Source organism: Gobius niger, assembly GCF_951799975.1.
Source record: "Gobius niger genome assembly, chromosome: 21".
In the NCBI taxonomy this organism is placed as follows: domain Eukaryota; kingdom Metazoa; phylum Chordata; class Actinopteri; order Gobiiformes; family Gobiidae; genus Gobius; species Gobius niger.
Window position 1 is genome coordinate 14220695 of NC_136872.1, and position 27181 is coordinate 14247875.

The 27181-nt window shown below is 43.4% G+C and overlaps 1 protein-coding gene across 1 annotated transcript; it reads right to left on the reverse strand.

Annotated features, from left to right (window-relative positions):
- adgra3 (adhesion G protein-coupled receptor A3) lies at positions 1-26861 on the reverse strand. The gene is made up of 19 exons (XM_079580335.1): positions 26001-26861; positions 19232-19303; positions 15556-15627; positions 10359-10430; positions 9044-9115; positions 8768-8928; positions 6918-7131; positions 6535-6699; positions 6107-6296; positions 5877-6026; positions 5588-5746; positions 5041-5208; positions 4685-4892; positions 4001-4209; positions 3530-3651; positions 3306-3429; positions 2867-3012; positions 2607-2702; positions 1-1641 (listed from the first exon to the last, which is right to left on the reverse strand). The coding sequence occupies exons 1-19, from the start codon at positions 26246-26248 to the stop codon at positions 216-218; spliced, it is 4074 nt and encodes a 1357-aa protein (XP_079436461.1). The 5' UTR covers positions 26249-26861; the 3' UTR covers positions 1-215.
- Positions 26862-27181: the final 320 nt, after the last annotated feature.

Consider the following 27181-nt stretch of genomic DNA (forward strand, 5'->3'; position numbering starts at 1 on the left):
TCAGTCCCTTCGAAACATAAACCCAGAATTCAAACCATGCAGCTTGTGTAAAATTGACATAAAAGTTATAAAAATAAATGTACAGTTACAAAACATATCTACAAAACAGTGGCAGTAATTCGGCTAGCTGCTTAGTATATTTGGATTGTACATTTTCTTTCAAAAGGTAAAATTCACAGTGATAAAGCAGTTATACAACTGGAGGGAAACAGTCGCTACACAGTAGTTTCATGTTTCCATAGGCCAGTCTTAATGCCAGCTGTATTGTCATTAACCAAAGGCACTGCTTGGCCGTTCTCTTTGAGTGTGCCATTTTGAGTCACCAGATTCAGCCCGTACGACTTGGGTTGGCCGTCCAGTTCTGTGCCGTTTGTCTGCCTCCCAGTACTCGTAGTAGCAGAGTCTTTACTGGAGCAGGAGACAACCGCCTCTACCGTTTTTATGGAGCCATTGGGAAGTGCGCCCCCACCTCCCTTATCGGCGTAACGTGAGCGTCGGGGGAGGCTAGCACTGTCGCTACTGTCCTGCTGCATGTGTCGCTCCCTGTAGGCCATGTACGCCGCCCTCCTGTGGTTACGAGCCGCCATGTCGTAATAATGTCTCTTGTTGGGCCCGCTCTGCACGCTGCCCTCCACACTGGTCGGCACGTCGTAGGCGTACTCCCTCAGCACCGTTAGCCGGCTCGACCTGTGTGCCCGCGCCCTGTTCTTGTGATGCCTGCCCGCTTGCCCGTTTGTGGGCGGGGTCGGGTTGTTGTTGATGTTGATTGGCCGGAACTGCACTTCAACCGGCGCTACGTGCATGTTTATTTTGATCTCATTGTCCACTGAGTGTTCGGTGAGGCTAGTGTCCAAGATGGCCGCTCCGTTAGCCGCTACAGGAGGCGACGCTAGTTTGCACTGAGCTGCCTCTGCGTGTAGATTTGTTAGCTTGCTGCCTTGTCCAGAGTTGCGCATACTGGGTGCGCTTTTATTTGTGTGGGAGGAGTCTGCGCTGCTATGTCCACATTTTATAGACTCCCCATCGGCTTTGTTCACTGCGCCCCCGGACGCTGACGCGGTTTCGCCTGGCGTGGACAAAAGTGCGTCCTCCTGCGCAGAATAGGCCCGCCTCCCCGAGCAGCAAGCCTGGGACCAGTAGCGCCTCATGTCCTGCCTGTTGACGCAGTGATGGGCGACCATAAAAGCCGCCAGCGCCAGCGCGGCCACCCCGTACAGACAAGTGAACACCAAGTCAAAGGGGTGGTCCTGCGAGATAGCCAGAGCCCCAAACACCCAAAGAGCGCCGTATAACCCCAGTGTCCCGGCAGTGCCCAGTAACTGCGCCGCAAAGGTGTACTCGTTCTCCAGGGCGGACATGGGGACGGAGTGGGCAGGGTTCCCCGAGGAGGGTGAGGTTTCGTGGGGCTGGAGCTGGAGCACGAGGGGGTGCGTGGTGGTGGGGCTCGCGTCCGGGTTGGAGTCGGCGTGGACGGCCTCGAGATGCTGCTGCTCCTCGGTCAGCTCCTTGAACTCGTAGCGGCGCTCGGGATGGCGCCGGAGCTGGAGCAGGATGCTGAGGAAGTACATGCAGTCCACGAAGATGATGAAGCCCACCGGACTGTAGAACGCACCGATGCTCGGCTCCCAGGCCATCCAGCAGCTACAAGGCAGAGGGGGGGGAAACGATTCAAAACAAAGCAGAACACACAAATAAGCAATGAGAAGAAATGCATAAGAGTTGAATCATCATCCGTGCAATGAATAAATAAATAAATAAATAAAACTCTAAAGATTTCAGTGAGCAACGCTGTAGAATTTAAAGAGCTGCCACAGTGAAGAGGGAGAAACACAAAGCAAGTTGTAATAAGGCTTGATGTATCTGTAAATATTAACCCCCTCTTGAACTGAGCATATTGGTATCACTTTAGATTAAGGTGTGCTCATTACGTATTAACAAGCATTAGTAATCATTTTAGGGTTCGGATAAGGGTTAAGGTCAGGGTTAGGTTAAGGGTTGGCTATGAATAAGCGTATTATTAATGGCCTATTAGTATGTTAACAGATAAAAGTATAATAAGCAGTGTGTTAATACTATACAAGCATATTATTAATACCTTATTAATACTTAATGAGAACACCTTAATATAAAGCGTTACCAGCATATTTTCCCCAGCTTGGTTTTACCCAAATCTAAAAGCTTAAAAAAGCATCAAAATAGCACCAAAAACGAGGATGAAAACATGACAAAAAAGGTAATGCAAAAAAAAAAGAAAAAAGAAAAAAAGGCAACAAAACCCGACAAAAACATGACAAAAAAGCAGCAAAACCAAGACAAAAAAAGCGACAAAAATGTGACAAAAAAGTTACAATCATTTAGGTCTCTTGTCTGCTCTCCAGTTGAGAAGCTTTTAAGTTTGGGTAAAAGCCGAACTGGAGAAAATGCGCTCGGTTCAGGCGGGTAAGAGGTTAAGTATTTCCTGCCGTCAGCAAAGCTTTATTTCCTCAACCTGATAAGACAATTCAGCTGCAAGATTGAATAAAACAGAAAATTAACAGATAAAAGGCATACTACACATTAGAGTCAGACACTAACCATCGCTGTACAGAATATATATAAACACTTACTACGGCGCGTTTGTCCTGCTCCCATAGTTTTTGATGTTGGCTGCAGCAGTGATTCCACAGACAATGATTGGTATCCCTCCACCAATGAGGTAAAACCTTAAGGGAAATAGAAAAAACATTGAAACTTTGCAAGCATAACCAGCAGCATGGTGCTCTCTGCTGACACCTTGTGGAGCCGACTGGTACAAACAGGACAATGGATTATTATGGCCATGTTCACCACAAAAAAAAAAAAACATAAATAGAGTAGAACGATGTACCTCAGCATTGGTCTCGGAGGGGGCGGCGGCTCGTCCAGTTCTTCATAACGCTTTGCTTTTCTCGTCACCTGTTTGTAGATGTTACGCGCGGTCACTCCCACCCACAGAGCAGTTGCCAGCGTCGAATAGTGCAGCAAGATTCCAACCTAGACAACGCAATTCTTAAGTTATATAGATGGTAAAAAAAACAAATCTGTATCAATGACCAAGCTAAAAGTCTTTGGCACACATTTATTCAACTTCCAGCCAGAATTTTGGGGGAGTTCATGAATAAGTGATGCAGCCCCAGCACAACAGCATTGCCTCAAACCATGAAAGCAACCCGATGTATCTGCCCATGCATCTTTAACTGAATATGTGGAGTTTAGCCAAAGGCAACCCCGAAAAAGTTTCCCTTCTTAACCCCCACTAGACTAATGGAAAAGGGCGTGTTACTCACCGCTTGACAGACACTTGCGTTGGCCGTCTGGTTGATGCCTCCGACGAAAACGCCGCATGTCAGGGCTACGTGCAGGCACAGGTTGACCAGCATGTGCCAGCTTTTTTTGCTCACGCGGACAGACCTTGGGAAAAGGGAATGAACCGACTTAGAACCAGAAAACCACCCTTAAAAATCAGTCAGGAATCAAATGGCCCACGAAGGCAGGGTCACACATCTCTTACTTGTGATGGTAGATGTAGCTGATTATAATTGTAAGCAGGCAGAGCAGGAGGATGACCGATGTGGCATAGATGACTGGGTGCAGCTGGATGCTCGGGGGAGAATAATCCATCTTGTTAAGGTCCTGGAAAAAATATAGAAAGGTTAAGTATGACATCCAAAAACTTTCTCCCTCAAGAACCACCTTAGTATAGTATCAAACATGAGACAAATAAAGAGAAAGGAACACTGTGGATAAAGGACATATTCACAGTTTGAGCTGTCCAGTGCAGCTCAAACTACACTGGACAGAGTAATACATCCATACTACAATGCGCACACAAATAAAAGGCATAAAAATATTCTTCATCCAATCTGTGACAAGACAAGAGCATCACAAAGCAAAACTAAGCACTTAACCACCTTGAGATTAAAGCTGCGAATTCCCCTCCCAAAAAAAGGAAATCCCCGAACAAAGTTGCGATATAAGTTACCATCAAAAGGCCGTAGTTGCCGAGGGAGTTGCAGGATATGGTGGTGAAGTTGTCGTGGTGTCCCAGTATCCGGCAGCCGTCGCTCTGCCATCCGCCGTGACCCCCGCTCAGACTGACGTTCCACTGAGCCGAGACCGGATCTGAGCCCCGCGCCAGCCGTCTCAAGGTGATGTTCACGGGAGTCCGCAGATTACGAAGAGACGCGCCATCTAAACAAAATGGTATAGACGTGAACAAATAGGCCGTGTTGTGCTTTTTATGACCCTTCTAAACATATCTTTGGTCATTTTCAGGATTACTTTTTCAACTTTTAAACAATGCGGGAATCAGAAGAGCTCGGTCGGTTTATCTAAAAATCAGTCTTGTGTACCGTATTTTCCGGACTATAAATTGCACTTTTTTCATAGTTTGGCTGGGGGTGCGACTTAAACTCAGGTGCGACTTACTGTTTTTTCTTCTTCATTATGCATTTTTTGGCTGGTGCGACTTATACTTCGGAGAGACTTATATATGATTTTTTTTCTTCTTCATTATGTATTTTTTCTTTGCTAATGCGACTTATACTTCGGAGCGACTTATAGTCCGGAAAATACGGTAGGTATTTCTGCCCACTGACACACCTTCATTCTTAAACCTGCCAAATACTTTTGAAACACACAGTACAGTTATAAAAGAATGGCTCACCGATCATAGCCATGATGACGGGGGTGGTCACGGTCCTCCTCTTCCCGCTGTCAGCGAATTGAGAAGAGTTTCCAGTGGAAGGGAAGAATTTGCCATTACGGAAACCCAGAAGATAAAGCTTGTAGACTGTGTCTTCTGGCTGCACTGGGGGAGCAGCCTGAGCTAGAAGTGACTGGGGCAGCTGCAGGGAGGCCTCTATGACGGTGTTCTGGGAAAATATGATGAACTTTTAGCTTTACAGTGGGTTCAGGAGGTATTCATGTCCTGTATTCTGTGCATTTCTATAGAACATGTACACAAAAGCTTATATAGTACATTTCTTGTTTTCATATCCGACTGCTACATTATAAAACAACCTTATAGAGGATGCTGGAGAGGGAGCTGGTCGTGTTGCATTTGAAGGTGAGTTGTCGATCATGGCCGGGGGTGCGCTCGGGGCTCGGCCTCTGGAACAACATGCAGGTCATGCCGTTCCACTCATTCAGCCTGACAGCGTGAGCCTCCATCGCAATGTTTAGAGAGGTCTGAAAGGCAAAAAAGCACACGTTTACCAGGCTTCAAAAAATATACAAGGTTAGGAATAAAAGGTCAAATCTGATGCATTATTCAGGTCTTTAGAATGCATCTGGATACCTTAGCATAAAGAAAGCAGGTAAATGTTTCTGAGCAAACGGTAGAACGGTTTAAAAGTGGTGAAAAATAAACACAAATCTAGCCCTTAGTAAGAAATGAGGCGCTGAGATGTTCACAATGAATCCTATGAGCTGTCTAGACTTAATCATTGTGGAACACCATTATATGACATCAATGGGTGTTTTCAGCCCTTGTATAGTTAACACAAAGCTCAAAATGACCAATTTAGCACCATATGGGTCTCATGCAGTATATAAATATTGCGTTTACCAGTGAGAAAGCTTGTGCTGTAGCCAGACGGTAGACCGCGACCTTCTGGATACACGTGATGATGCGGGAGCAGGCCTGGGCATCGCGCTGAGCCATCCACAGCACCTTCTCATCAGCCAGCATCAGGTTACTGGCCATGCTCAACATCACTTCTCCCAACTATAGACAGATAAAAAGATTAAAACAAAGGATCGTGCACAGACATTTTGTTCTTTATTTCTAGCTACCATTGGAAAAGAGAGAAAGCAAAAAACTAAAATAGCTTTGGAAAAATAATAGAAACGCTTACATCTTTAAATTTCTCGACAAACTTGCCGATCTTCTCTATCATCTCGGCAACAAAGATGATGTCCATCTTGTCTGAAAAGCTGGCCGCTTCCACCGTGCACACCAGCAGACGCCGCGCACTCGGGACCACGGTGCTTTCATTGAGAGGAATCTATCGCAAAATGTACAACACATTATTATATATAGCTTAGAGATGTTTTTACTGCATGTTTGTTCACAAACGTCACACACCTGGTTGATGACGTAAAGAAACCGCGTGACGTCTTTCTGAAACTGGCACCTCGAGTAGTCCTCCTCTGCCCACTGGCCGTCTCGGTTGCAGAAACGCCAGGCTCGCTGGTCCTCAGAGCTGCTGTACGCGCCTGAAGAGAGCCTGCTACACGGGAGGTACGCCCTGATCCCTGCCAAAGTCCGTGGCCACCTAAAAGAAACCATTTAAATGACACTTGGCATCGCAGAGTATTCATAGCTCAACTCCTTTGCAACTATACAAGTCAACCACAAGAGGGCAGTAGTTACATAGCAAATGTGTACTATATTTTGCCACAGTACAGGATTGTGTTTGTGAGAAAACAGTGTTATATTCCAGAACATAATTAATTTACAGAATGCATTTTGTAATGACTTTCCACTTTAATCAATGGGATTTTTTTGCTCACCTAAATTCTCCTTTGTTGTTTGAGACGCGCTCAGGGGTACAGTACTTGGCTGTCGTCTCTAAAACCACAATATGAACAGTCCTGGTGGTGTTGCCTCGGCTTGTCCAAACTCGACACTCCCAGTTCCCAGTGAAGCCGGGCTGGATGTTTGAAATGGTCAAGGCACTGGTGGAAGAAGAGAAACATCTGTCGATCAACTGCGGTTTCAACCCATTTTAGATAAGTGTCTTAGTGATGAAAAAACAGCTTGAAGTCTCTGTGTGGGCTGTGGGGCAAAATGCTTTCACTTCAAAAAGAGCCCAGTACAGATGCTTCCATAGTAAATTGTCACTTTATTTGCATTTGTGTCTGTATCATTATCTCTCATTAAATGCCACCAATACCTTGCAATAAGTGAGCAGTTGTGCACCATGCGCTTCTCGATGAAGATGCCCTGTGCGGCGTCCGGTGTGACCATGCGCCCATTCTGGTACCACAGCACCTGCATGTCCTCCGCCACGAACGAGGCCTGGCACTGGAACGGCAGACTGTCCCCCTGGAAGACCACCTGCCGCTGGGACGGGGTCAGCTGGAAGGAGGGCAGCTCCAGAGGCGCATCTGCGCAAAAGCCAGAGGAATGCACACAATCACTAAATTTGGAGATGCGATTAAATCGGGTATGTGACACTGGAATGGCTGGCGTGTGCATCATCTCCATTTTAGAGATGGTGGAAGGTGTAACTCGGTTTGAGCAAAGTTTTAGGGAGTTGGAGTCAAGCACTAATAGTTTTTTAAGATGTTAATGCTTAATAATATTCTAAACAAAAGTTGAAGTGGTAATGCTTTGCCACTTTGTACTTTTCATCACCTCAATGTAATGTATTTTCAGCACCGTATTTTCAGGACTATAAGTCGCTCTGGAGTATAAGTCGAACCAGCCAAATAAAGCATAATAAAGAATAAATAAAACATATTTAAGTCCATCCATCCATCCATCCATCCATTTTCTTCCGCTTTATCCGGGGCCGGGTCGCGGGGGCAGCAGTCTCAGCAGAGATGCCCAAACTTCCCGATCCACACACACTTCCTCCAGCTGTTCTGGGGGGACCCCGAGGCGACACCAGGCCAGCTCGGAGACATAGTCCCACCACCGTGTCCTGGGTCTTCCACGAGGCCTTGTCCCACTAGGACATGCCTGGAACACCTCCCGCGGGAGGCGACCAGGAGGCATCCGAAACAGATGCCCGAGCCACCTCAGCTGGCTCCTTTCGATATTTAAGTCGCTCCGGAGTATAAGTCGCACCAGCCTACTACTACCTGGGCGCAGAGGTGTAACAGCACCGTTGACAAGCCTCTCCCCGCAGCACGTTGTTCAAGCACCCATTTGTAAACTCATGCCTCTAGCTTTTAGCCTGCACCTTTTTTTTTATTCCTTTATTGCAGCAAGAGTATTATCCGCTTTTTGCCAATCCCTCACAAGTTTCTCACTCCAAACTCTCTTTCTGCTGCTCGATTACTGTTCTTTTTTTAATCTTCTGTGGTACAGGAGTAGCAGATACTCGTACACAAGCCCAGAGCTCCCTCTAGAGGCTGTCAGTGTGAAAAAAACAAACATGTGAATTTATATATTCTGATATATAAGTCGCACCTGAGTATAAGTCGCACCCCCAGCCAAACAATGGAAAAAAAGTGCGACTTGTAGTCCATAAAATACGGTACTTCATAGTTGCTTTTCTGTGGAGTATAAACGGAAATTATGTGTTCCAACAACTTGTGCTACAGTGTTTGAGAGCCATTCATCGCACTTTGTGTCCCTGCTCTGTGCGTTCCATAATCCCTCGGTGTGATGAGTGCCAGGCTGATAAGACCTGAGCAAGTATAAACACAAGGCTGCACTGGCCTGAGCAGCCCGTTTCCTTATCTGCCGTGTCATTGCACAAGCCCCTGTTCCCCAAACACAAGACACACTGATACCGACAGAAAAATTAAAGAGACAGCACTGGCTGGTGTAACAACGCAATCTGTGTCATAGCTAAACGCTGCCATGCTTTTGCCTGTCACAACAGTAAACTCCACGTTTCTGCTCACCGTCATCATGGTTTGAAAAGTGCAATTGTATCAAATCACAGAAAAAGAAAAAAAACAGTACCAATGAGACTGGTGAGGGTTATTATTTCTCCTGAGGAAATGTAATGCAAGTTTTTGGAATACATTGCACATTTTGTTGCTTTAAAAGAGTTTTTTTTTTGCCTACCACAAGTCAGACGCTCGGGCTGGATGGAGGTCATGAGCTGGCCCTGGAGAGACTGGGGGTAGGAGCACTTTGTGTTTTTGATGACAATGCTTCTCTCCTTGATCCAGCCCAGCAGCCAGAGAAGGTTGCAGTCGCACAGCAGATAGGGCGTCTGGAACTCCCTGAGAATTGACAGATTGGAAAGGAAGGAGGAAAAGCACAGGTGAAAGGAGTGACTTCACCCATTCCACACTCATGATGTCAGCTCTCAGCACGACAACTTCTCATCAGACTCACAGCGATCTCAAAGACGCCAGGCTGTCAAAGGTCCCCTGAGCCAGTGATGAAAACATGTTCCCGGAAAGGTTCCTGTGAAGGAAAAAGGACACAGATAAGTCGGCACTCAACAGATAAACACACAACATGATATCGTCCTAAAGGGGGGGTCTGCAGGTCAGTATTTCCAGCCAGTGTTTAGATCTAGCAAGACCAATAGATGACGGATAAATAGTCAATGAAGATTAGGTTCCTCCAACTTTTGTTCTCCCATAAGTAGAGATGCACCGATCCAACTTTTTTGCTTCCGATACTGGGGTTTGAGTATCTGCCGATATCTGATATTAGCAAAGACCAAGAGACTTTCTTTAAAGTACTTACTCTGAATAAAAAAAATCCTCTTTTCTCCAGTGTTAGATCAATAAAGTCTTATTTTCCTTTGCAAACAAGATGTTATCAATTATAGGCTATCTATTAATACACTGCAATGGAAAAACATTAACCCAGAATAACTGGACTTTTCTACATTAAAGATATGACTACTATGGCTATTTAACTCTAATTGAGCTGATCATTACAACTTGTGCAAAACAAATATGTTAGATCAGTTATTCCTTAACAGCATTTCATAAACTAAAATACAAACACTGTCTGATTGTATTTTATTAGGCTACTTTAGATCAAATCCTAGTTTTTGTCCCAGTCTCAATGAGTTGACGTTAGCATGTTGTCATTAGCTTTAGCATACTGTTGCTAGCTGCAGCATTTTTTGACATGACATACAGCATGCCTATATTCACTTAAATTTAGTTGGTGAAAGTTGTGCAGTGAGAGCAAAAACTGGGATCGGTCTCATATATTTGTAGCCGATCCCTGATATTGTTTTCTGGTATCGACTCGATATCTGACACCAGTACCGGATCGGTGCATCCCTAACCATAAGCTATACACAAAACAGCAGAGCTTCTAAGGAACTTGGAGCACACCCTGGACAGTTACCGAAGATGATTATTCAAAACAACAAAAGTTACTGAAGTTGGTTTTATCCAAACACTATATTTACCTAAATGATTGCAGTTTGTGTATGACATGAAATTTGATGACAGAGCTGTTTCACTAAAAGGGTAATCAAATTGGATTCTTCCAGCTTATGAAGAAAACCTATGGGAGCTGTGATGGAATAAGGTGGAGAACAACTGAAAACTCCAGAGGAACACTTTGGAGACTCCTGTTAGACAATACTATGTTCACTATAACAATGTTTGTGTTTTTTATATTTTAAAAACAAGGCACCCTACTAACTGTATTCATAAACATCTGCTTTTTAGCCACTTACAGTCTCATCAGATTGGCGAGCCCTTTAAAAATGTCGGCGTTGAGACATCCGATGCTGTTGTTGGACAAGTCTCTGTAACACACAAAAGCATTTCGCTGTATTATGATGAAGTTGTGAATTATCTCAACACCCTGCTGTCAGAAGAAGCTCTACTGCTGGGAAAACAGATCATGTACTTGGTGAAACTTCGAATGAGACAAGTTGGGACGCGGGCCCAAAAAAAAAGAAAAAAAAAAGAAAAGAAAATCCGCTGACAGCTCGACAACTTTCAAGGTGATTTTGGATAATGTGCGAGCCTCTGGGGGATGCTGCGCTTCAAAGGCAAGTGCAACATAACAAGAAGAGATTAATCCACCCCTTTTATTGTCACAAGTTTAACTGCTGCTTCTGTGTATTGAACCTGACATGAAGCGTCTGGCAAATATTAGATCAAGTCTCCAGACGCTCTTGACGTCTCATGAAAAATCACAGACATTTTAAGGCCTTACAAGGAAAACACTGAATCTTCGTTGAAATTCAGTGGGCGCAGAGAAGCAATAACCCTGTCTTGAATACTACTATTGCTATTCGATAAATGTAAACAACAATCGTATGCAATAATTTTTTCTTGTTTATAAAAAAAATTAATGGATTGGCTTTTTCACTATAACATGAATTAGCTATATAGCCCCGAAAAACTTCTGTACTCACTGTATTCAATCTTAACCAGACTGTAACACCACTTTTTCACATCACTGATTTTCAACGTCGCACCTAATCTTGTTTTAATTTCCAAACTACAAGCCTTGATGTTAATAAAAATAGTTCAACTTAATTAAAAGACAGCGTGGTGTCTGTTTCAGCCAAAACGCCTTAATAAAAGTTGTAAATGATAGCCTTTTGAGAATGAGCTAATCGCTTCAAAGTGCAAAGTGAGGAAACCAGAGGAGGCCGGGGATGACACATCATTACCTCAGCCCTGTCCCGCGGTACTGTAGGAATAGGATGGCAACACCAAACCATACCTGGAAAATGTCTGCGAGGCATATGCTAACATCCCGGCATTTGGGTAATTATCAGTGCGTGGTCCTTAAGGTAACAGCTGGGGGACTTTACAGAGTGAGGTTGTTTCGCTCGGAAGAGAAAAGAGGGAAAACCAAAAAAATCTGGCTTTTGCAGGGTGAGCATTGTGCTTTACAAGGATAAGGCGGGGAGGGGGAGGGAGCGCTGTCAAAAGATGTGAGGTCAAATGAACTTAGCGTGACCCAACTGGAGGGCTGGGTACCGCACAAACATGCATTTGTATAACTTGTTTGGGGTGAAACAACAAGAGACTGCCAACTACACAAAAGGGCGGAAATAACACTTTCAGTTTTCTTATTGTTTTCTCCCATTTTTTTTCCAAATGCTCCATATTTTTTCAAAAATGTTTCCTCAGTACTAAGCAACCTATGCTCCTAGAGGCCATAAGCAACACTGCAAGTGTCATAGCATGTTGTGTTTTTTTTACTCATTAATTGTCCGTGAGAGTAAATACTACACTGACAGAAAAGAGAAAAGGGAGAGAGGGATATTGTACATCCAATTACACAAGGAGATACTTTTTTTTGGCGCTAGCCTGTTAGCTTATTCTTCACGATTCTATTCTATCTATCTAGTGTGTATTGGGGCCTCTGACCCGTAGGCAGCGAAGTTGCAAAGTGGTTTTCTGGCCAGAGACACCAGTGAGAGATGAAAGACACCCCAATCATCCCATCAACACTTGTATTACCCCCACAGGGACTACAGAAAGGATTTATTAAGATAAAAAAAGTACTGAGTACTGCTTTAATTTCCCCAAATTTTCCCCCTTTTCTTCCCAATTTTCTATGTGTTTTTTCCCCAATTTTGTCATTTTTCCCCATGTTTCTTTTCTTTTAAATTTTAATGACCAACAGCATCTAAACTTTAATATAAGGATTTTGCATTTCTTTTCGGTACCTGCTTTGGATACTTTTATTTTTTCGATACAGTAGTAACTTAACCTTTTTTTTTACGATACCATACGGTACCCAGCCCTACCCAAATGTAAGCGTTGTTCATCAAACCAAACAGAGGGTTCTGTGCAGGATTTATTTTGAAAGGAATCGACCTCTGTTGTGTGACACCATATTTCTCTACATCACCCGGGAGGCTGCTTGATAGTAGCTGAAGGGCGGATTTGGCAAATGATTTGATATTATATTCAGCTTTTCCACCTTCACTGGACACTCCGAGCGTTCTTTCCAAATATGCTCTGCCCCAGTGAAATGTTTTCAAATCGCTATCAGCTGAAATCCAATACAACACACGGACAGATAGAGGATCAAGACAAGACCGTAAAGAAACTCACTTTAAATGTTTGGCCTAACATAATGCCAAAACAACACCTCTATAATCCTCCATGTTACAGGCCACATTTTCCATCTGCTTGTTCTCAGCCTGTTGGACTCGTCACAAAGGATCTCTCCGAAACATGCCTTCCTGCCACAGGCACGCGGCAAATTAACAGCAAAGAGGGCAGTGCTTCGGTTGTTGTCTGTCGGGTCTAAGGAACGAGAAGCACAGGCAGGAATAGCCTGATGTGATTAGATGGCTGCAGGGGGACTGTTCAGCTGTTTCGGGAATGCCGAGTAAAAAAAAAGGGGAGGAGGACAGGAAAACCAGGCAGGGAAGAAGAGCTGCACAATCAGTTTGTTTATAATGTGGCCTCAATTATGCAAAATATGTTTACTTAAATATGTCGAAAGTTGGAGATAGATTGAATTGCTGTCCTGTTGTGTTGCTCGCTATGAAAGCTGTTAGTTGCTAGCTTAGTACTGGGTGTAGCCCTTGTTTAGTAATAGTAATGTTTTCTTTTTGACCCACTTTGACATACTATTACAAAGTTTGAACAAGCTTGAAGAGAAGACTCAACATATTACCTTCCCCAGCTCAACTTTACCCAAAATCTAAAAGCTTCCCGGCTGGAGAGCTTGGCCAGTGTAACTCCTCATTTGAAAGCTGAGACCTGCAAAACTATTTTGTCGTGTGGTTGCCGCGTTTTTATAACATTTTTGAAGCGTTTAATGTCATGTTTTTGTCTCTTTTTAGTTGTTTTTTTTAATTGTGTTTTCGTCGTTTTTTTGTGTGTTATTGTTGCTTTTTTTCCCCATTGTCTTTTTGTTTTCGTCAGTTTTTCCATCACATTTTTGTCCCTTTTTTGATGCTTTTACATTACTCTTTAGTTATGTTTTTTGATGCTTTTTTTTTCAAGAAGCTTTTAGATTTGGGTAAAGCCGAACTGGAGACAATGTGCTCGGTTCAGGTGGGGGCTAAGAGGTTAAAAGACAGCACAGCGTCTTCATAATATGGTTTAATATTGATAGGGAGGCCTGTGATGAAATGAGCCAGATCAAAAGATTGTGTTTTTTGCACATGCTGTGTTTACATTCCCACATTCAGCAGTTTGTCATTACCTCTTTTGCTCCTCTCGCCCATATTTCACTCCTTTGATGGTGTAAAAACAACTAAGCTTTGACATTTACACAAACGCCTTGTCCAATTAGCTAGCTTGAATGCAGAAAGTGTAGCGGAGTTGTGCAAACTACATCATTGTCATTGAGTATATTGATTATCAGAGAAGACTTTCAGGGGATTTCTACCCTTTGTGGATATAGTAGGTAAAGCATATAGAGAGATATCAGTTTGCCTTCAGTAACTGGCAGACAGGCCTTCCCTCTTGGATGCATGGACTTACTTGAGAGTGGCATGGATACAAGATTAGGGGGAAAGTTTAGGGATTTGCGCCAAGGATCTGCCTCTGCCTCTCTCCTTCCCTCCACTGCAGCCGCCAGAGCTCCAGTTTATGTTGGCACAGTCGGGTGATTCCAATTCATACTGTGTTCCTACTCTCACACAATTATCCGTAGTTTCTGACCTCCCACGCGCAGCAGGACTGAAATCGGGCTTTTTCGAAACGATCCGTGGGTATCTCCAAAGACTACTCATAAACCTATTGGGTATACTCCAGGCATTTTTTTTTATGTTTTAGTCGCGTGTGAATGTACAGAAGGCTTCGTGCTGTCTACTGTGGTCTCTGGCACCGGTCCAGACAAAACAAGGCAGGAGAAAAAGATTGGTGTGAGACAGTACTCCCTTATGGACACTGGATACAAGCTAAAGAGGAGCTGTCATGCATAGCAACTTCAGTGTGCAGATGGACGAGGGGCTGCTGAAATAAAATGAAATTCATTGGTGGTGAAGTTAATGTACAGATAAAGAAAAATGGTAGCCCAAATTTAAAGATATGTAAATATATCAAAACACATGACCCATGTATCCCCATGTGTCCAACAAAAATATGACAAAAAGTCACTCTGTAGTATAAGTCGCACCAGCCTAGGCAACTACCTGGGCATGGAGGCGTAACTGCACCGTTAACAAGCCTCTCCCGGCATCATGTTGTTCAAGCACCCATTTGCGAACTCATTCCTCTAGCTGTGGCCATTTTGCTTTTAGCTCACGATTAGCTTTGTTTTCTTCATTGCAGAAAGAGTAACCTCAGCTTTTCGCCAGTCCCTCAAGTTTCTCGTTCATTCCAAACTTTACCGTTTTTAAAATATTCAGTGGTAAAGTAAGTAAGTAAGTAAGTAAGTAAGTAAGTAAGTAAGTAAGTAAGTAAGTAAGTAAGTAAGTAAGTAAGTAAGTAAGTAAGTAAGTAAGTAAGTAAGTAAGTAAGTAAGTAAGAAGTAAGTAAGTGCTTTATTTGTCATTGCACAACCATACAGGAGTAGCAGACACTAGTACACAAGCTTGTCAGCATGAAAATAACAAATATATATTGATATAAGTCGCACCCTAAAGCCAAACTATTAAAACAACGCGACTTATAGTCCGGAAAATACCATACACACTTTGCAACAAAACGATTCTGTTACATCCCATTACTGGAGGATCAAGAGACAAATGACAATCTCTTAAGTATTGCAAACCTTCTATTAAAAATAGCTGCATAAACATTCTTAATTTCAGGCAATTAGATTCCCAGTAATCCGAGCGCTAAGTAACTGCCGGTTGGAAGAATCTGGATCTTTTGGCGTGCATTAAATACATTGGTGGAATCCCGGAGAAGCTTGCGTGCAAATGTCGAGTGTACAAAGAGTTTTAGAAGTCACAGTGAAAAGAGCTTGTTAAGCTGTCGAGGCCTTAATGTACTTACAGTCTTTTGAGTGATGCCAATCCAAGGAAAGCGCCCGGTTCAATGTGACTGATCATGTTACTGCGCAGGTCCCTGTCAGGGGAAAAAAAAGAAGAAGAAGACAAGGTTTGGGTCATGGGCGTCTGATAAGGAGCAAAATGGAGGCAGTGTTTGGTTTGTAGGGTTTGCATAGATTGAATAAAACGACCTTTTCCAACACACAATTTTAAACTATTGAAGTTTTAAACACATTTTGAAGCGAATGGTATTATATTACACAAATGTACAGTGCCAAATCTTGCTGTTAGCTGAAGAGTTTATGCAGTTTATCTGGCATATAGTGCCCTGGTTATCAAATCTTTTACAACAAGTACCACCTGATACTATATGACCTGTTGTGGAGTAGAAAGTATTACATTCATCTTCCAAATGTAAAATGTAGTAGAAAGTTCGACACAACTTAAACTACTTAATTTTTTTTTTTTTACAGAAGACTAAACAAAAGTAAATCTCAAATGCTGACTAAAAGATCAATTAAAATAGTAGGTTGAGATCCTCCTGCAATGATACATGTATTGTGCAGCCCAAGAATTACAACCCTAGATCCACAGCCAATTGAAAAGGAGCGTCCTTTGATATATCCGACTATTTGAAGGAGGATTTATGCTCACACGCCCACGCAGACACACAAACACGCGATCCTTCTCTCCCTGGAGGTTCAAAGGACGGCGGTCACTGAATTCCTGCGGTGCTCACCTGCGCTGGCACTGCCTAGTCACTCATTACACACCAGTTCAAGAGGCTTTCTACCAGCCACCTGAACCCACACAAAGGCCTTCTGGGTAACTCTGCCCGTTTGATGTCGACGAGCTGTCAACTCAGTGTGGCTATAGAGGACTCAGACAGAAGGAAAAAAATAAAAAATCTATTGCTGGTCGGGGGGTTTTGATGTGCGCGACCAGATGAGAGAAAAATGAGAAGGCAGGGCAGTGAAAATTGTCCCTAAAAGATTGAATGAGAGCTACTTTCAGAGTGTTTATCAGGGGCGCAAACATTTGGGTTTGAGCTCGGGGCTATTTTTACTCCCTCTGCCAAAGAGGTCAGGTTTTTCAGCACTGTTGTTTGTCTCAGGAATGGAATATGACAGAATGCAAAGGCAATCCTGGTGGAGCTGGGTATAATCAACTCACCACTAATCGGCACAAATCAATGAATTCCCATTGTAAAAAAAAGAGTTTAATCACAAATGTGTCACATGATGATGACTAATGTTGGACTGACGGATCTACCAAATATTGCAAGAACATTTCAGAATAAACGACTGTATTTTCTGGACAATAAAGTCGCTCAGGAGTATAAGTCGCACCAGCCTTGGCAACTACCTGGGCATTGAGGCGTAACTGCACTGTTGACAAGCCTCTCCCGGCAGCACGTTCGTCAAGCACCCATTTGCAAACCTGTTCCTCCTTTTTTTCTGCTGCTCGATTCCCGTTTTTTAAATCTTCAGTGGTACAGGAGTAGCTGATACTGGTACACAATCCTAGAGCGCCCTCTAGCGGCTGCCAGTATGAAAATAACAAACATGTATAATTCTATTTTTATACATATAAGTCGCACCTGAGTATAAGTCGCACCCCTGGCCAAACTATGGAAAAAAGTGCGACTTATAGCCCGGAGGATACGGTATGCACTTCTGACACAACAAAAATGTAAGCTTTTATTTCAAGTGTCTTCTTCAAGGTGTCATCAATTCTTTCAAACTCATTCGACTAAATTAGCAGAGTTTTCAATCTCGTTTCGCAGTATCTAAGAGAGGGATCTAATTCCTAATATTGCAAGTTAAACTCGGGGGGCCTATTATCATTTTACTAGCTTGCCTCCATACCGATTGCACCATTCATTTGCGATTTAACATTCTCGAGAAGGCAGACACTACAGTCGTTATGTGCGCTGTGTTTCCCACAATGAGCATTCCTCCACAGCAGCGGATTTAGTCAGGAATTAGCATGTGACGGTTGCCTAGCTTGACTCTCCATTTCTATGAGCCGGAGAGTGATAATGGAGATTCTGTTGTGGCTTATTTCCAAGCGGGGACACCTTTGGCCCCTGACAAAACACGGCGGTCACCACAGTTACTTTGCAATTTCACGCCGCGCTCTCGGATAGGCGTAATCGATTCTGGAGCCCCCTTTTCCCCGGCACTCTCGGCCAGCTGCTGTCTCAGTAACTGCATATAGCCAAGTCTAAATGAGGCGCTCTTTCATTGTGGACTCGAAAAGGGGCGAGCGGTGAAAGCAACAGGAAGAGGGGGGTTGGAGCCGGGATGGAAAGCCGTACATAGGCTTGTGGAGAATTTTAGACTTCGGAGAGGGAGAGAGAGTTTAGGGTGTGATGGGGAACGGGAGGGGGGAGGGGTTTGCAGAAATGTTTCGGGGAGGGAGAGGCTTTAACTTGGAAAAACATTGGTCTGACACCTCTTGGCCTTGGCGCGGACTCATTACAATGACAAAGGCCGGTAGTATAGCACAGTCCTGCTTCAGTTGTATGGTTCAGTTATGGGCCTGATTTAGGGGGAAAATAGCTCAAAGGTACAACGGGTAAAAAAGTGGCTGTTCATGTTCAAATGCTAGTTAAAGTCTCGAGGGATCAATCAGTCTTTACATTCGAAGAAGGAGTCTTTTAGTCAAGTGTAGAAGACTTGAGAAGTGAAAGAGGCCATATTTGGGACAAAATCCGGGGTTCTGTTTGCCTCAACGCCCAAAAATCCAAACTTCAACAGTCATGAGTTTCACCCCAGTTCAGGACAACAGTCAGTCAGGTAGTGCAATGATTCGAAACTAGTTTAGTGTAAACAAGGCCTAAGGCATGTCTAACTCCACTCAGGAGGAGTGTGCAGTTTAGAGGCCCAAAGCTGCTCAGAATTGCGAACGCTTCTTGGATGCGAAGCAAAACTTTGTCCATTCAAAACAAACCATTTGAGCTGACTGTTTGTTTGTTTTCCCCCCCCCCTATAGAATTATTGCGCTTGTGAAACTATTCCAAGGAGAATTACAGGGAATGTGCCCTCGGAATTCCATATGGGAGCAGTCATGCGTTATCATAGCCTTGAGGAAAAGCACAGCCATTAATGGTCAGCTTATTTTATCTGCATAAATCCATCGAGGGGTGATAAATCAACCAGCGGCCCATGCAGTATGTGCGGCCCGGCCCATGAGCAACTTCCCCCTAGCAGGCCCATGTCAGAAAGAAGGGCTGGCGATGACAACCACAACCTCAAACGAATGTCGCACTGAAATAACAGGTTACACTAAGGAAGTGAGGTAGGGCCGGATCAATACTTGGGGCAGATAGTATCCCAGAATACTTTGCTGCGATTATGTCACCAGGCAGACAAACAAAATAACCCCCGAGGCTACACCTATAATTAGCCTGTTCCCGTAGAATCTTCAGTCCTCTCCCAGCCTGTTAAGTGAGGCCAAGTGCTATTAGGAAGTGTTCCGACCTAATCGTCCCACTAGACGGCTTGTACAAAAGTTGGCAATTATTTTAAGGCAAGGTTCATAACGTCTAATAAACTGGTTTTCAATTAGGAGGTGAGAGGACAAGAAAATAGACCAATGGGATAGTTTTGCTGTTTTGATGTTGACTGGACGGCCAAGAGTCATGAAGTGATTTACTGTAAGCCACAGTTACTTACAGTTTCTCAAGTGTAGACAGTCCAAAGAAGGAGCCATTCCTCAGTTCTTGGATCTTGTTGTTGCTCAAAATTCTGTCAAAATAAAAGAAGGAAACATAAGAGATTAATCAAAGTTATCTTGGTAAGGAGCGTGTGCAAATGTATGACAACAAATGGGAAAGAAGAAGCTGCTTTGCAAGTGGGGCAGCGCAGATAATAACATTAGTGTCACTGAGAGATGTTAAACAGCAGCCACAAAACGCGTTATGCCACCAGGAAGAAATCAGTTGAACTTGAGCCAGTAATGACTCGCACAGACCGTTCTGGCTACTCAACACCAGTGAGAATGGATTTTAAATGGTTACAAACCGCTGTCTATCCTCTGTTTTGACATGTTCAAAAACAAAACAGAAAATGGTTGTAGTGCAGTCAGCTACAAATCCCTGCTGCGCTGTTGTAGGAAATCCACACCACTGTTTTAATCCCAGAAGGAACAAACTCATGGGACTTGTGGTTAGCATTTGTCGTTGGCCGGCGGCGGCGGGATGTGGCGGGTGACATACATGCTAGTGGCACCCACAAACCCGGGCCACATTGGAGTCATTATGGAGTGTTGAGCGGCCCTTTTATTACTGGGTTGGACAGCGGCAGAACTGCAGCTTGGCTCCTCGCCGCTCGGGGAGAGAGTGCACACAAACAGTTCCTGTGTGTCGCCGCCGCCGCCACTACTTTGCACATTTCCATATGTTCGACCATGCCGATGTGCGAGGCTGCGAATTCTATCACTGCCAGAAAATATATGGTTACAAATAGGGGATTTATACAAGTATTTGGCATGTCGTCCCCAATAGTCATACCCGATCCGTCAGCCAGGAGTCAGGATGTAGAAACACTGAATGTAGAATCTTGCAAAACAGCACAGAATTACAAGACAAACATACATACCACAAAAAAAGAATATAGAGCTTAGTATTAGCAATAACCAAAACATGTAAAAATGTCTCTGGATCTGAGTACAACTGATGTCAAATGTTTCTTATGTCAGCCTGAAGAAGGCTACAAGTCTCCAAATCATTGCTACTTGGTATCAAAGAGATACTTTACTCTTGACATCGGGCCGCATTTCCTAGTTATCCAGAGTGTTGTTGATTTCTGGTGATGATATAATGTTTTTTGATTCATACGGTCCTCATATTTGAAGAGTTTAGTGGTGCTGGGCTAGCGCATGTCTATGGTAACTCATAGCCCGCATTAAAAACCTCTTCAAAATCATGGGGTAGTCCTCCAAACGTGGCCATATCTGATTTGTAGAAAGCTCCTTTGTGAATTCCACGTGTAGTAATGCCGGCCTTAGGTAAACAACAAACTACTGTAGATCCGGTTGGTTATATTAAAAAAATGATTCAGTCAACACAGACATTTATATCGGTAGTCTGGTGTTATAAGTGATTTCCCTCAGGTGCACTGTGCTTGGGTCAGACTGTTTTTAATGCAGGCTACTAGTTACCATAGACATGCGCTAGCCTAGCACTAGCCTAGCACCACTTAACTCTTCAAATATAATGACTGCAAGAATATTTTTTTATTTTGTTTCAATCTCTAGAAATCAATAACACTCTGGATAACCAGGAAACAAGGCCCTGTTGTCAAAAATCCTGAAATATCCCTTTAAGTGACAGTCATCCTATGGTTTAAGTCAAGAGGTACTCAAGTCTATAAGGAACAAGTGCTCAATGTATCTTAACTTGTGACTCTGACGGCCATAAAAATAAATGTGTCTAACAGCATTCTCCAGGGAGTCATGAGTTCTTGACCTCTTTTCATACTTCACTCCACTGCATGCCAACATTCACTCTTTCCCAAGATCCCTCAATTTTGGGAGAAAAATAAAATCGACCTCAAGCAATCAATCGGTCGACTAAAGACCATGAAGCCTGTAAACTGGTCTGTGGACAAACAACTTATTTACCCACAGTTGTAGCTTTGCATTTGACTCTACTCCTTTTAGATCTGCTGCCCTTCCTCACCCCAAACAACCTAAAGTTATCAAGGCTAAAAGCAGTACTACGTAATTTGTTTACCATAATAATCTCCCCCTGGTGTCTCTGATCAGAAAAATCCAATTGCAACTTTGCTGCCTACGGGTTGGAGGCCCCAATACACACTAATAGAATTACAAAGACGAAGCTAACAGGCTAACTGCGGGCTAGCGCCACTTTAGCAGTATTTACAGAGAGAGAAAAAAATGATCTCCATTGTGTAGTTGGACGTACAATATCCCTCTCTCCCTTTGTCTTTTCTGTCAGCGTAGTATTTACTCTCACGGCAACATGCTACAACCTGGCCTCTGGGGCATGAGTTGCTCAGTACTTTAACATTTGGTGGCTGGATGAATTCATGATCAGATTATCAAAATATTTATTGTGACGTAGTAGTACAGCCATTTCTAAGCTCCTCAGACATTAAAAAAACAAAAAAAAAGACAATTCCTCAACGGCAAACCCTCACATTCAAAAATTCAATTTGGGACCATTTCAAATGTATCTCCACAGCCCTCTGGACATTTGTATGCTGCTTCCTCTGTCTGTCGTCTCTAAACCAAATGAGAGCATAGAGAATGTCTTGGGGCCACTCCTGAATAGACTTGGGAGGGAGGGGAGGGGGGCAGCCAGGGCTCATCTTGATGCATAGATAAGAGCTGTTTGAGTCGAGGCCAGGAACGAGCTGCGGGGGGAATCCTACTGTACATCTCACATCCTGTCTCCTGATACACAAGTCATAAATCTCACGGACGTTTATGGAAAAGCTGGAGGTAAAACCAGAAGATCTACTTTCAGTCGTAGCTAATAATATGAAATGTGATGACCTACATTTCCTGTAGCTTGGGAGAAGTCTGGGAATTTGACACGATGGTTCTTTTTTTTTTTTTTTTTTTTTTTCAGTGGCGGCCCCGAGCAAGTCGACAGGCCAAAATGCCAACACAGACATTGGGTTGAGGACAAAGCAAAGTAATGCTCACTCAACACGTCTCACTTCAGACAATGAAATTCCATCAGCGAAATTCTCTTGTACTCAAAAAATGTGGCTTTAAGAAACAATCTGAAGCCCTATCTATTTGTGAAACTTTCTGGAGGGACGTATTGAGGTGGTAAAATGCATACATTAACGAAGGGAATTACTTTCAGCATGAGTTCCCTTTATATCGGTAATTCTGACAAAAAGGCAACAGACAGACACAGTGCATTATGTCATACCAGGTTTAGTGCATTGTTGAGGGCAGGACAGCGCAATTAACTTAATGGCTGCCATAAGCAAAGACTGCTTTAGGTCACATAATAGCCTATTTCTGCAAACAATAAAAGATCCACTCTCCTAGGGGTCTTAAAAACCAGCTAAAGGTTTCAGCTAACCACAAACGTTCAGAGTTAATCACATCTCTGTCTTTTTCCAAATGCTCCTCCTGTACATGTGTAAATTCTGAACATCACAAACCAAATTACAACAGAAATACTGTTGCAATTTTCTTCATGGAGGTCTAGAGGTGGAGTATTAGCAAGTTAGCCGACCAATTTATAGTCTGTCGAAGTCTAAACATCTGATACAACAATTAGCTCATTTCTAGTGAAACAACATAAACCGGAAAAGGCCTTTGACAATGATGTCAGCCACTCATGGACGAGTGCACAGATATTCTCACTCTCCGGCAAAGTACTTTCCACTAAAAACACAGACGAGAAGTACATCAACAACACGAAACCCCATTGCACTGCCTTACCTAATGTCTCTCAAACTAAACTTATAAAATACATGTTCAAGGTAAGGCAGGACTCACGGGGAAGGGGAGGGAGGGGGTCTCCTAAATTAAAGGCTGTGAACTGACTCATTTTACGTCTGCCAAGGGCTCGCCTTTGGGATTGTTGCCTCCTCGTTCTGCAAACACGGCCAGACTACTTTGAAAAGCACAGGGGCATTTCTTTTAGAGCCACGGTTTTGGGAAGCCGCAAAAACAAATCCTCTGTTGAGTGGACGGGCATGACAGCAGGCACCTGTGTGTTTTTCTTTTTTGCTTGTACTTGCACTTCAGACGCAACACTTTCAGGTCAGGGAAAGTAAACAATGGAGATTATTGTCATTCCTTGAGGATTAAACAGCGTCTGAACATTTTTTTTTTTGCATTTACGACACTCCAATGTGTTCCAACGCTTTCCTTGAGTGAGAGAAAAGAAACCCCTGCTTTCTTCTCGACATTCAAGTTGTTTCGCCGAGGCAATACCAGGTGCTCCTCTCTGCACCGTCCAAACCAGGTGCTTCTCTGAATGCAGCCTAATTACACCAAACAAACGCCGTAAAGAAACGTGAGCTTAAGTAGAGTCAGTTTGAGTTCCAGTCTGTAATGGCATTGGCTAGGTGAATGGAAAAAAGAAACAAAATGGCACTGACAAGTAACATACCAGCATAATTAGAAGTATTACACTTTGATTTGCTACTTATTACCGTATTTTCCAGACTATAAGTTAAATTATTTTTGATAGTTTGGCTGGGGGTGCGACTTATATATCAAAACATAATTACACATGTTTGTTATTTTCACACTGACATCTGCTAGAGGGCGCTCTGGGCTTGTGTACAAGTACCTACTACTCCTGTACCAATGAAGATTTAAAAAAACGGTAAGAAAGTGTGGAGTGAGAGAGAAACTTGTGAGGCACTGGCGAAAAGTGGAGGTTACTCTTACTGCTTGTACTGCTAGTTACGCCTCCATACCCAGGTAGTAGCCACGGCTGGTGCGACTTATAGGTTTTTTTCGTCTTCATTATGCATTTTTTGGCTGGCACGACTTATACTCCGGAGCAACTAATAATCCGTAAAACATGGTACTTGTGTAATGAGTATTTTAAAGGGACTATAGGGAGTTTAAAAAGTTAAAATTAGGTATTTTCCTCCCCCTACATGTTCCAGCAATGTCCTAAGGTGTAGAATGAGTCCAGACCTATTCACCACAACTGCCTCTAAAATCCTGCACTGTCACTCAAAAAGGTGTGACTTCGGGTCCGAATTGCCGTCATGCACGAGCTTAATATAGAAGGTGCAGTTACACATATTACCTGAGGAGGCAGTAGTGAGTATAAAATGGCCAACTTGCATCTAGCCCCTTTAAGGCCATGGACAAAAAAAAAGAAAAGAAGAAATATCAAAATTCATCCAGAATACAATGAATGTTCTGCATACAACATGGTAAATGGTCTCAACTTATATAACGCTTTTCTACCTTCATTAGGTCCAAAGCGCTTTACAGCAAGGAACCAGTCCCCCATCCACACTCTCATTCATTCACCAATGTACGCAGACACTGGAGGCCACGTGGGTGAAGTGTCTTGCCCAAAGACACAACACCTACCTTCACTTCTCACTGGGGGTGCCATCCTAAAATGCTCTTCAAAAGAAAAACAACATTGCAAGAAGACAAATTGTGGACAGTGGATGAAAACTTTACAAATAATAGACAGAAGAGAAACATATCCAAAACTTCATAAGGTTTAGCCATATCCCACTCTGCGAGGCCAGGGGCAGCTGTAAACACATTTGTGTCATTTCCTCTCAGATTACCGAGGTATGCAGTGTCGTTGGTAGAGCACAAATGCAGGGAATGCTACCTATTCTTTCTCTGGAGCCCACTCGAACAAGAGATGACATTTTGCAAAAACTCGAGCCACTTAGAACTGTGAAGGAATGGTGAAACTCAGGGTGAACAAACACAAAGTCCAAGAAAGTGGAGATTTGTGGCTGTGCTGTTCATAAAAGAAAAAAAAAATAGCCCAGTCAGTGATTCAATAAGATCAGCAAAAGGGAGCATATTTCAACACACAGCTCTAATTCAACTCTACTGTTCTCGGAAATGTTTTCTGGATAATCAGGGAGGTCCCGGCCATGGTCAACCCCACTCCAGAGCAGCAGGACAGCCATAAAAGCAGACCTCCTGGGGGATTTTACAGGCTTTAAATTAACACCCCAAAAACTGTCCCGCCAACATAAACGGCTATTCCATTGCTATTCGTGTCCACAGGGAATGTTAGAGGCCCAGTGATTGAGTAGGGCTTCCTTTTTATCCAACAATAGATAAAGGCTGAGGTAGAGACGGAGAGGAATCTTAAAGAGTTTCCGGTATTAGCTCTGTAATTACATCATTTTTGTTGAGGAGGCCACCCCTCAGACCTAAGGCTCAGTGCAAAATCACAAGGAACTGTTTCAACCTCAAATCTATCACTGCCAGAATAAAGGCACATCATTTTCCAACTGCTGCTTTGTTACATCAGAAGCTTCAAATCACTAAGTATGCTGCAAACTAGTCATGTTACAGCACTAGCAAAGTACCTCCACATTGGATGTGTGGTCACAATGATAGAAAAAGTGGGCATTTGCACAACTTGCGTGGAGTGTATAAAATACCTTGGGCCAAAATATCTTGTTATGTGTGAACCCTTCCACAACAGGAAGGCTCCTGTTACACGAGGTTTACATTACACTGTTACAGTGCAGCTGTGGAGCAATGATGGATGGCTGACAAGCCACTGACACGTTTAGCTTTGGGGGGGGATAGGTGTACACACAGATGAACACAAATGTCAAACTCTATAAACTTTATACTAGGCCCTGTCTATTAAAAAAGTGGGTTAGAGCGTCAGATTTTCTGACAAGGGCTTAGAAACTTTGGTTTGGGAGGGAAGTTGCAGTGTGGCAGTGATTGATGTCGTACTGGTTGTAGTGAATGCAAACTGATCCAGATACTCACAGTGTGACTGTCCTGTTGGAGAATGACTCCGGGGGAAACACCTGATGAAGGTCCATGTTGCTGCACACCACTTTCCGGTCGGGCAGGAGGCTTTTCCCTGCGCCTTTGGGGCGTTCATCAGATGATTTACAATCAGATGATAGAGCCGAGTCACAGGCGCCAACCAGCAGCAAGCCCACAAACAACTGCCAGACAACCACTCTCATTTTCACATGTGATCCCACACAATGTGCAGCATTGAGACGCATTAACTTAATAGCAGGCTAGTGGCTAGCTTTGTTAAACCAACGTGTCCAAAACGGCAGACTCCAACAAAAAGTCCAACAGGACAATTCCCAGTGTTTTCGTCCTCCATTCTGGCAAAGCTACCACGGCACTCATGCTTTATGTCCTCCAAAGGCATGTACTAAGAATCTCCTTCTTTCTTTGCTTGGTTGATGTTGTTGATTTCAGTAATCCACAAAAAGAGCCCAGCGCAGTTGTTCGCGTCTGAATCAAGTTGCCCAGTTGTTGAGACTGAGACTGTGAGAGCTTCTTTGTTGGGAAAAGCGTGGCTTCAGATTAGTCTTTTTCGCGTCTGTAATCTCAAAAGAAACGCAAAAAGACTCAGCAAACATTTTAAAGACGGATTTTCTTTAAACCGCATTTCATTTCAAAGACTACACGACGCCAGCAACAACTTTCCCGGGAATAAACAGCAAATCCTACCAAATCCAGAAGATGCGACTCAACCACAAAAAAACTACAAGTGTAACTTGGCAAAGTGCAGTGGCCAAACGAATCCACAGGTAACGATTTTACCCTCCTTTGTCCTAAAAATCCACAAGCTCCTCTGTGTTCATTGAGTCCCATGGTCCTGCCCAATCCTGCCCTATGCTCTTCGGAAGCAACATCACACCAGTTGTAAACACACGACATTTCAGATCACTTCCGCTACGCTTTTCAAAATAAAGCAGAAAAACAATACTTGGCGCATCTTGAGCAAAACCCGTGGATGTGTTGGCAGAATCCCACAACACTTGGAATAGCTAAAAAATAATAATATTAATAATAAAAACCTCAACTAAAAAAGGTATATCTGAATTTAATATGAGTTTACACCTGAACGTATCTGATGAAGCCCAAACCGGAAAAGTTTAGTTGCCCTGCTATTTCCTGTTTTGGAAGTCATGTGGGAATGC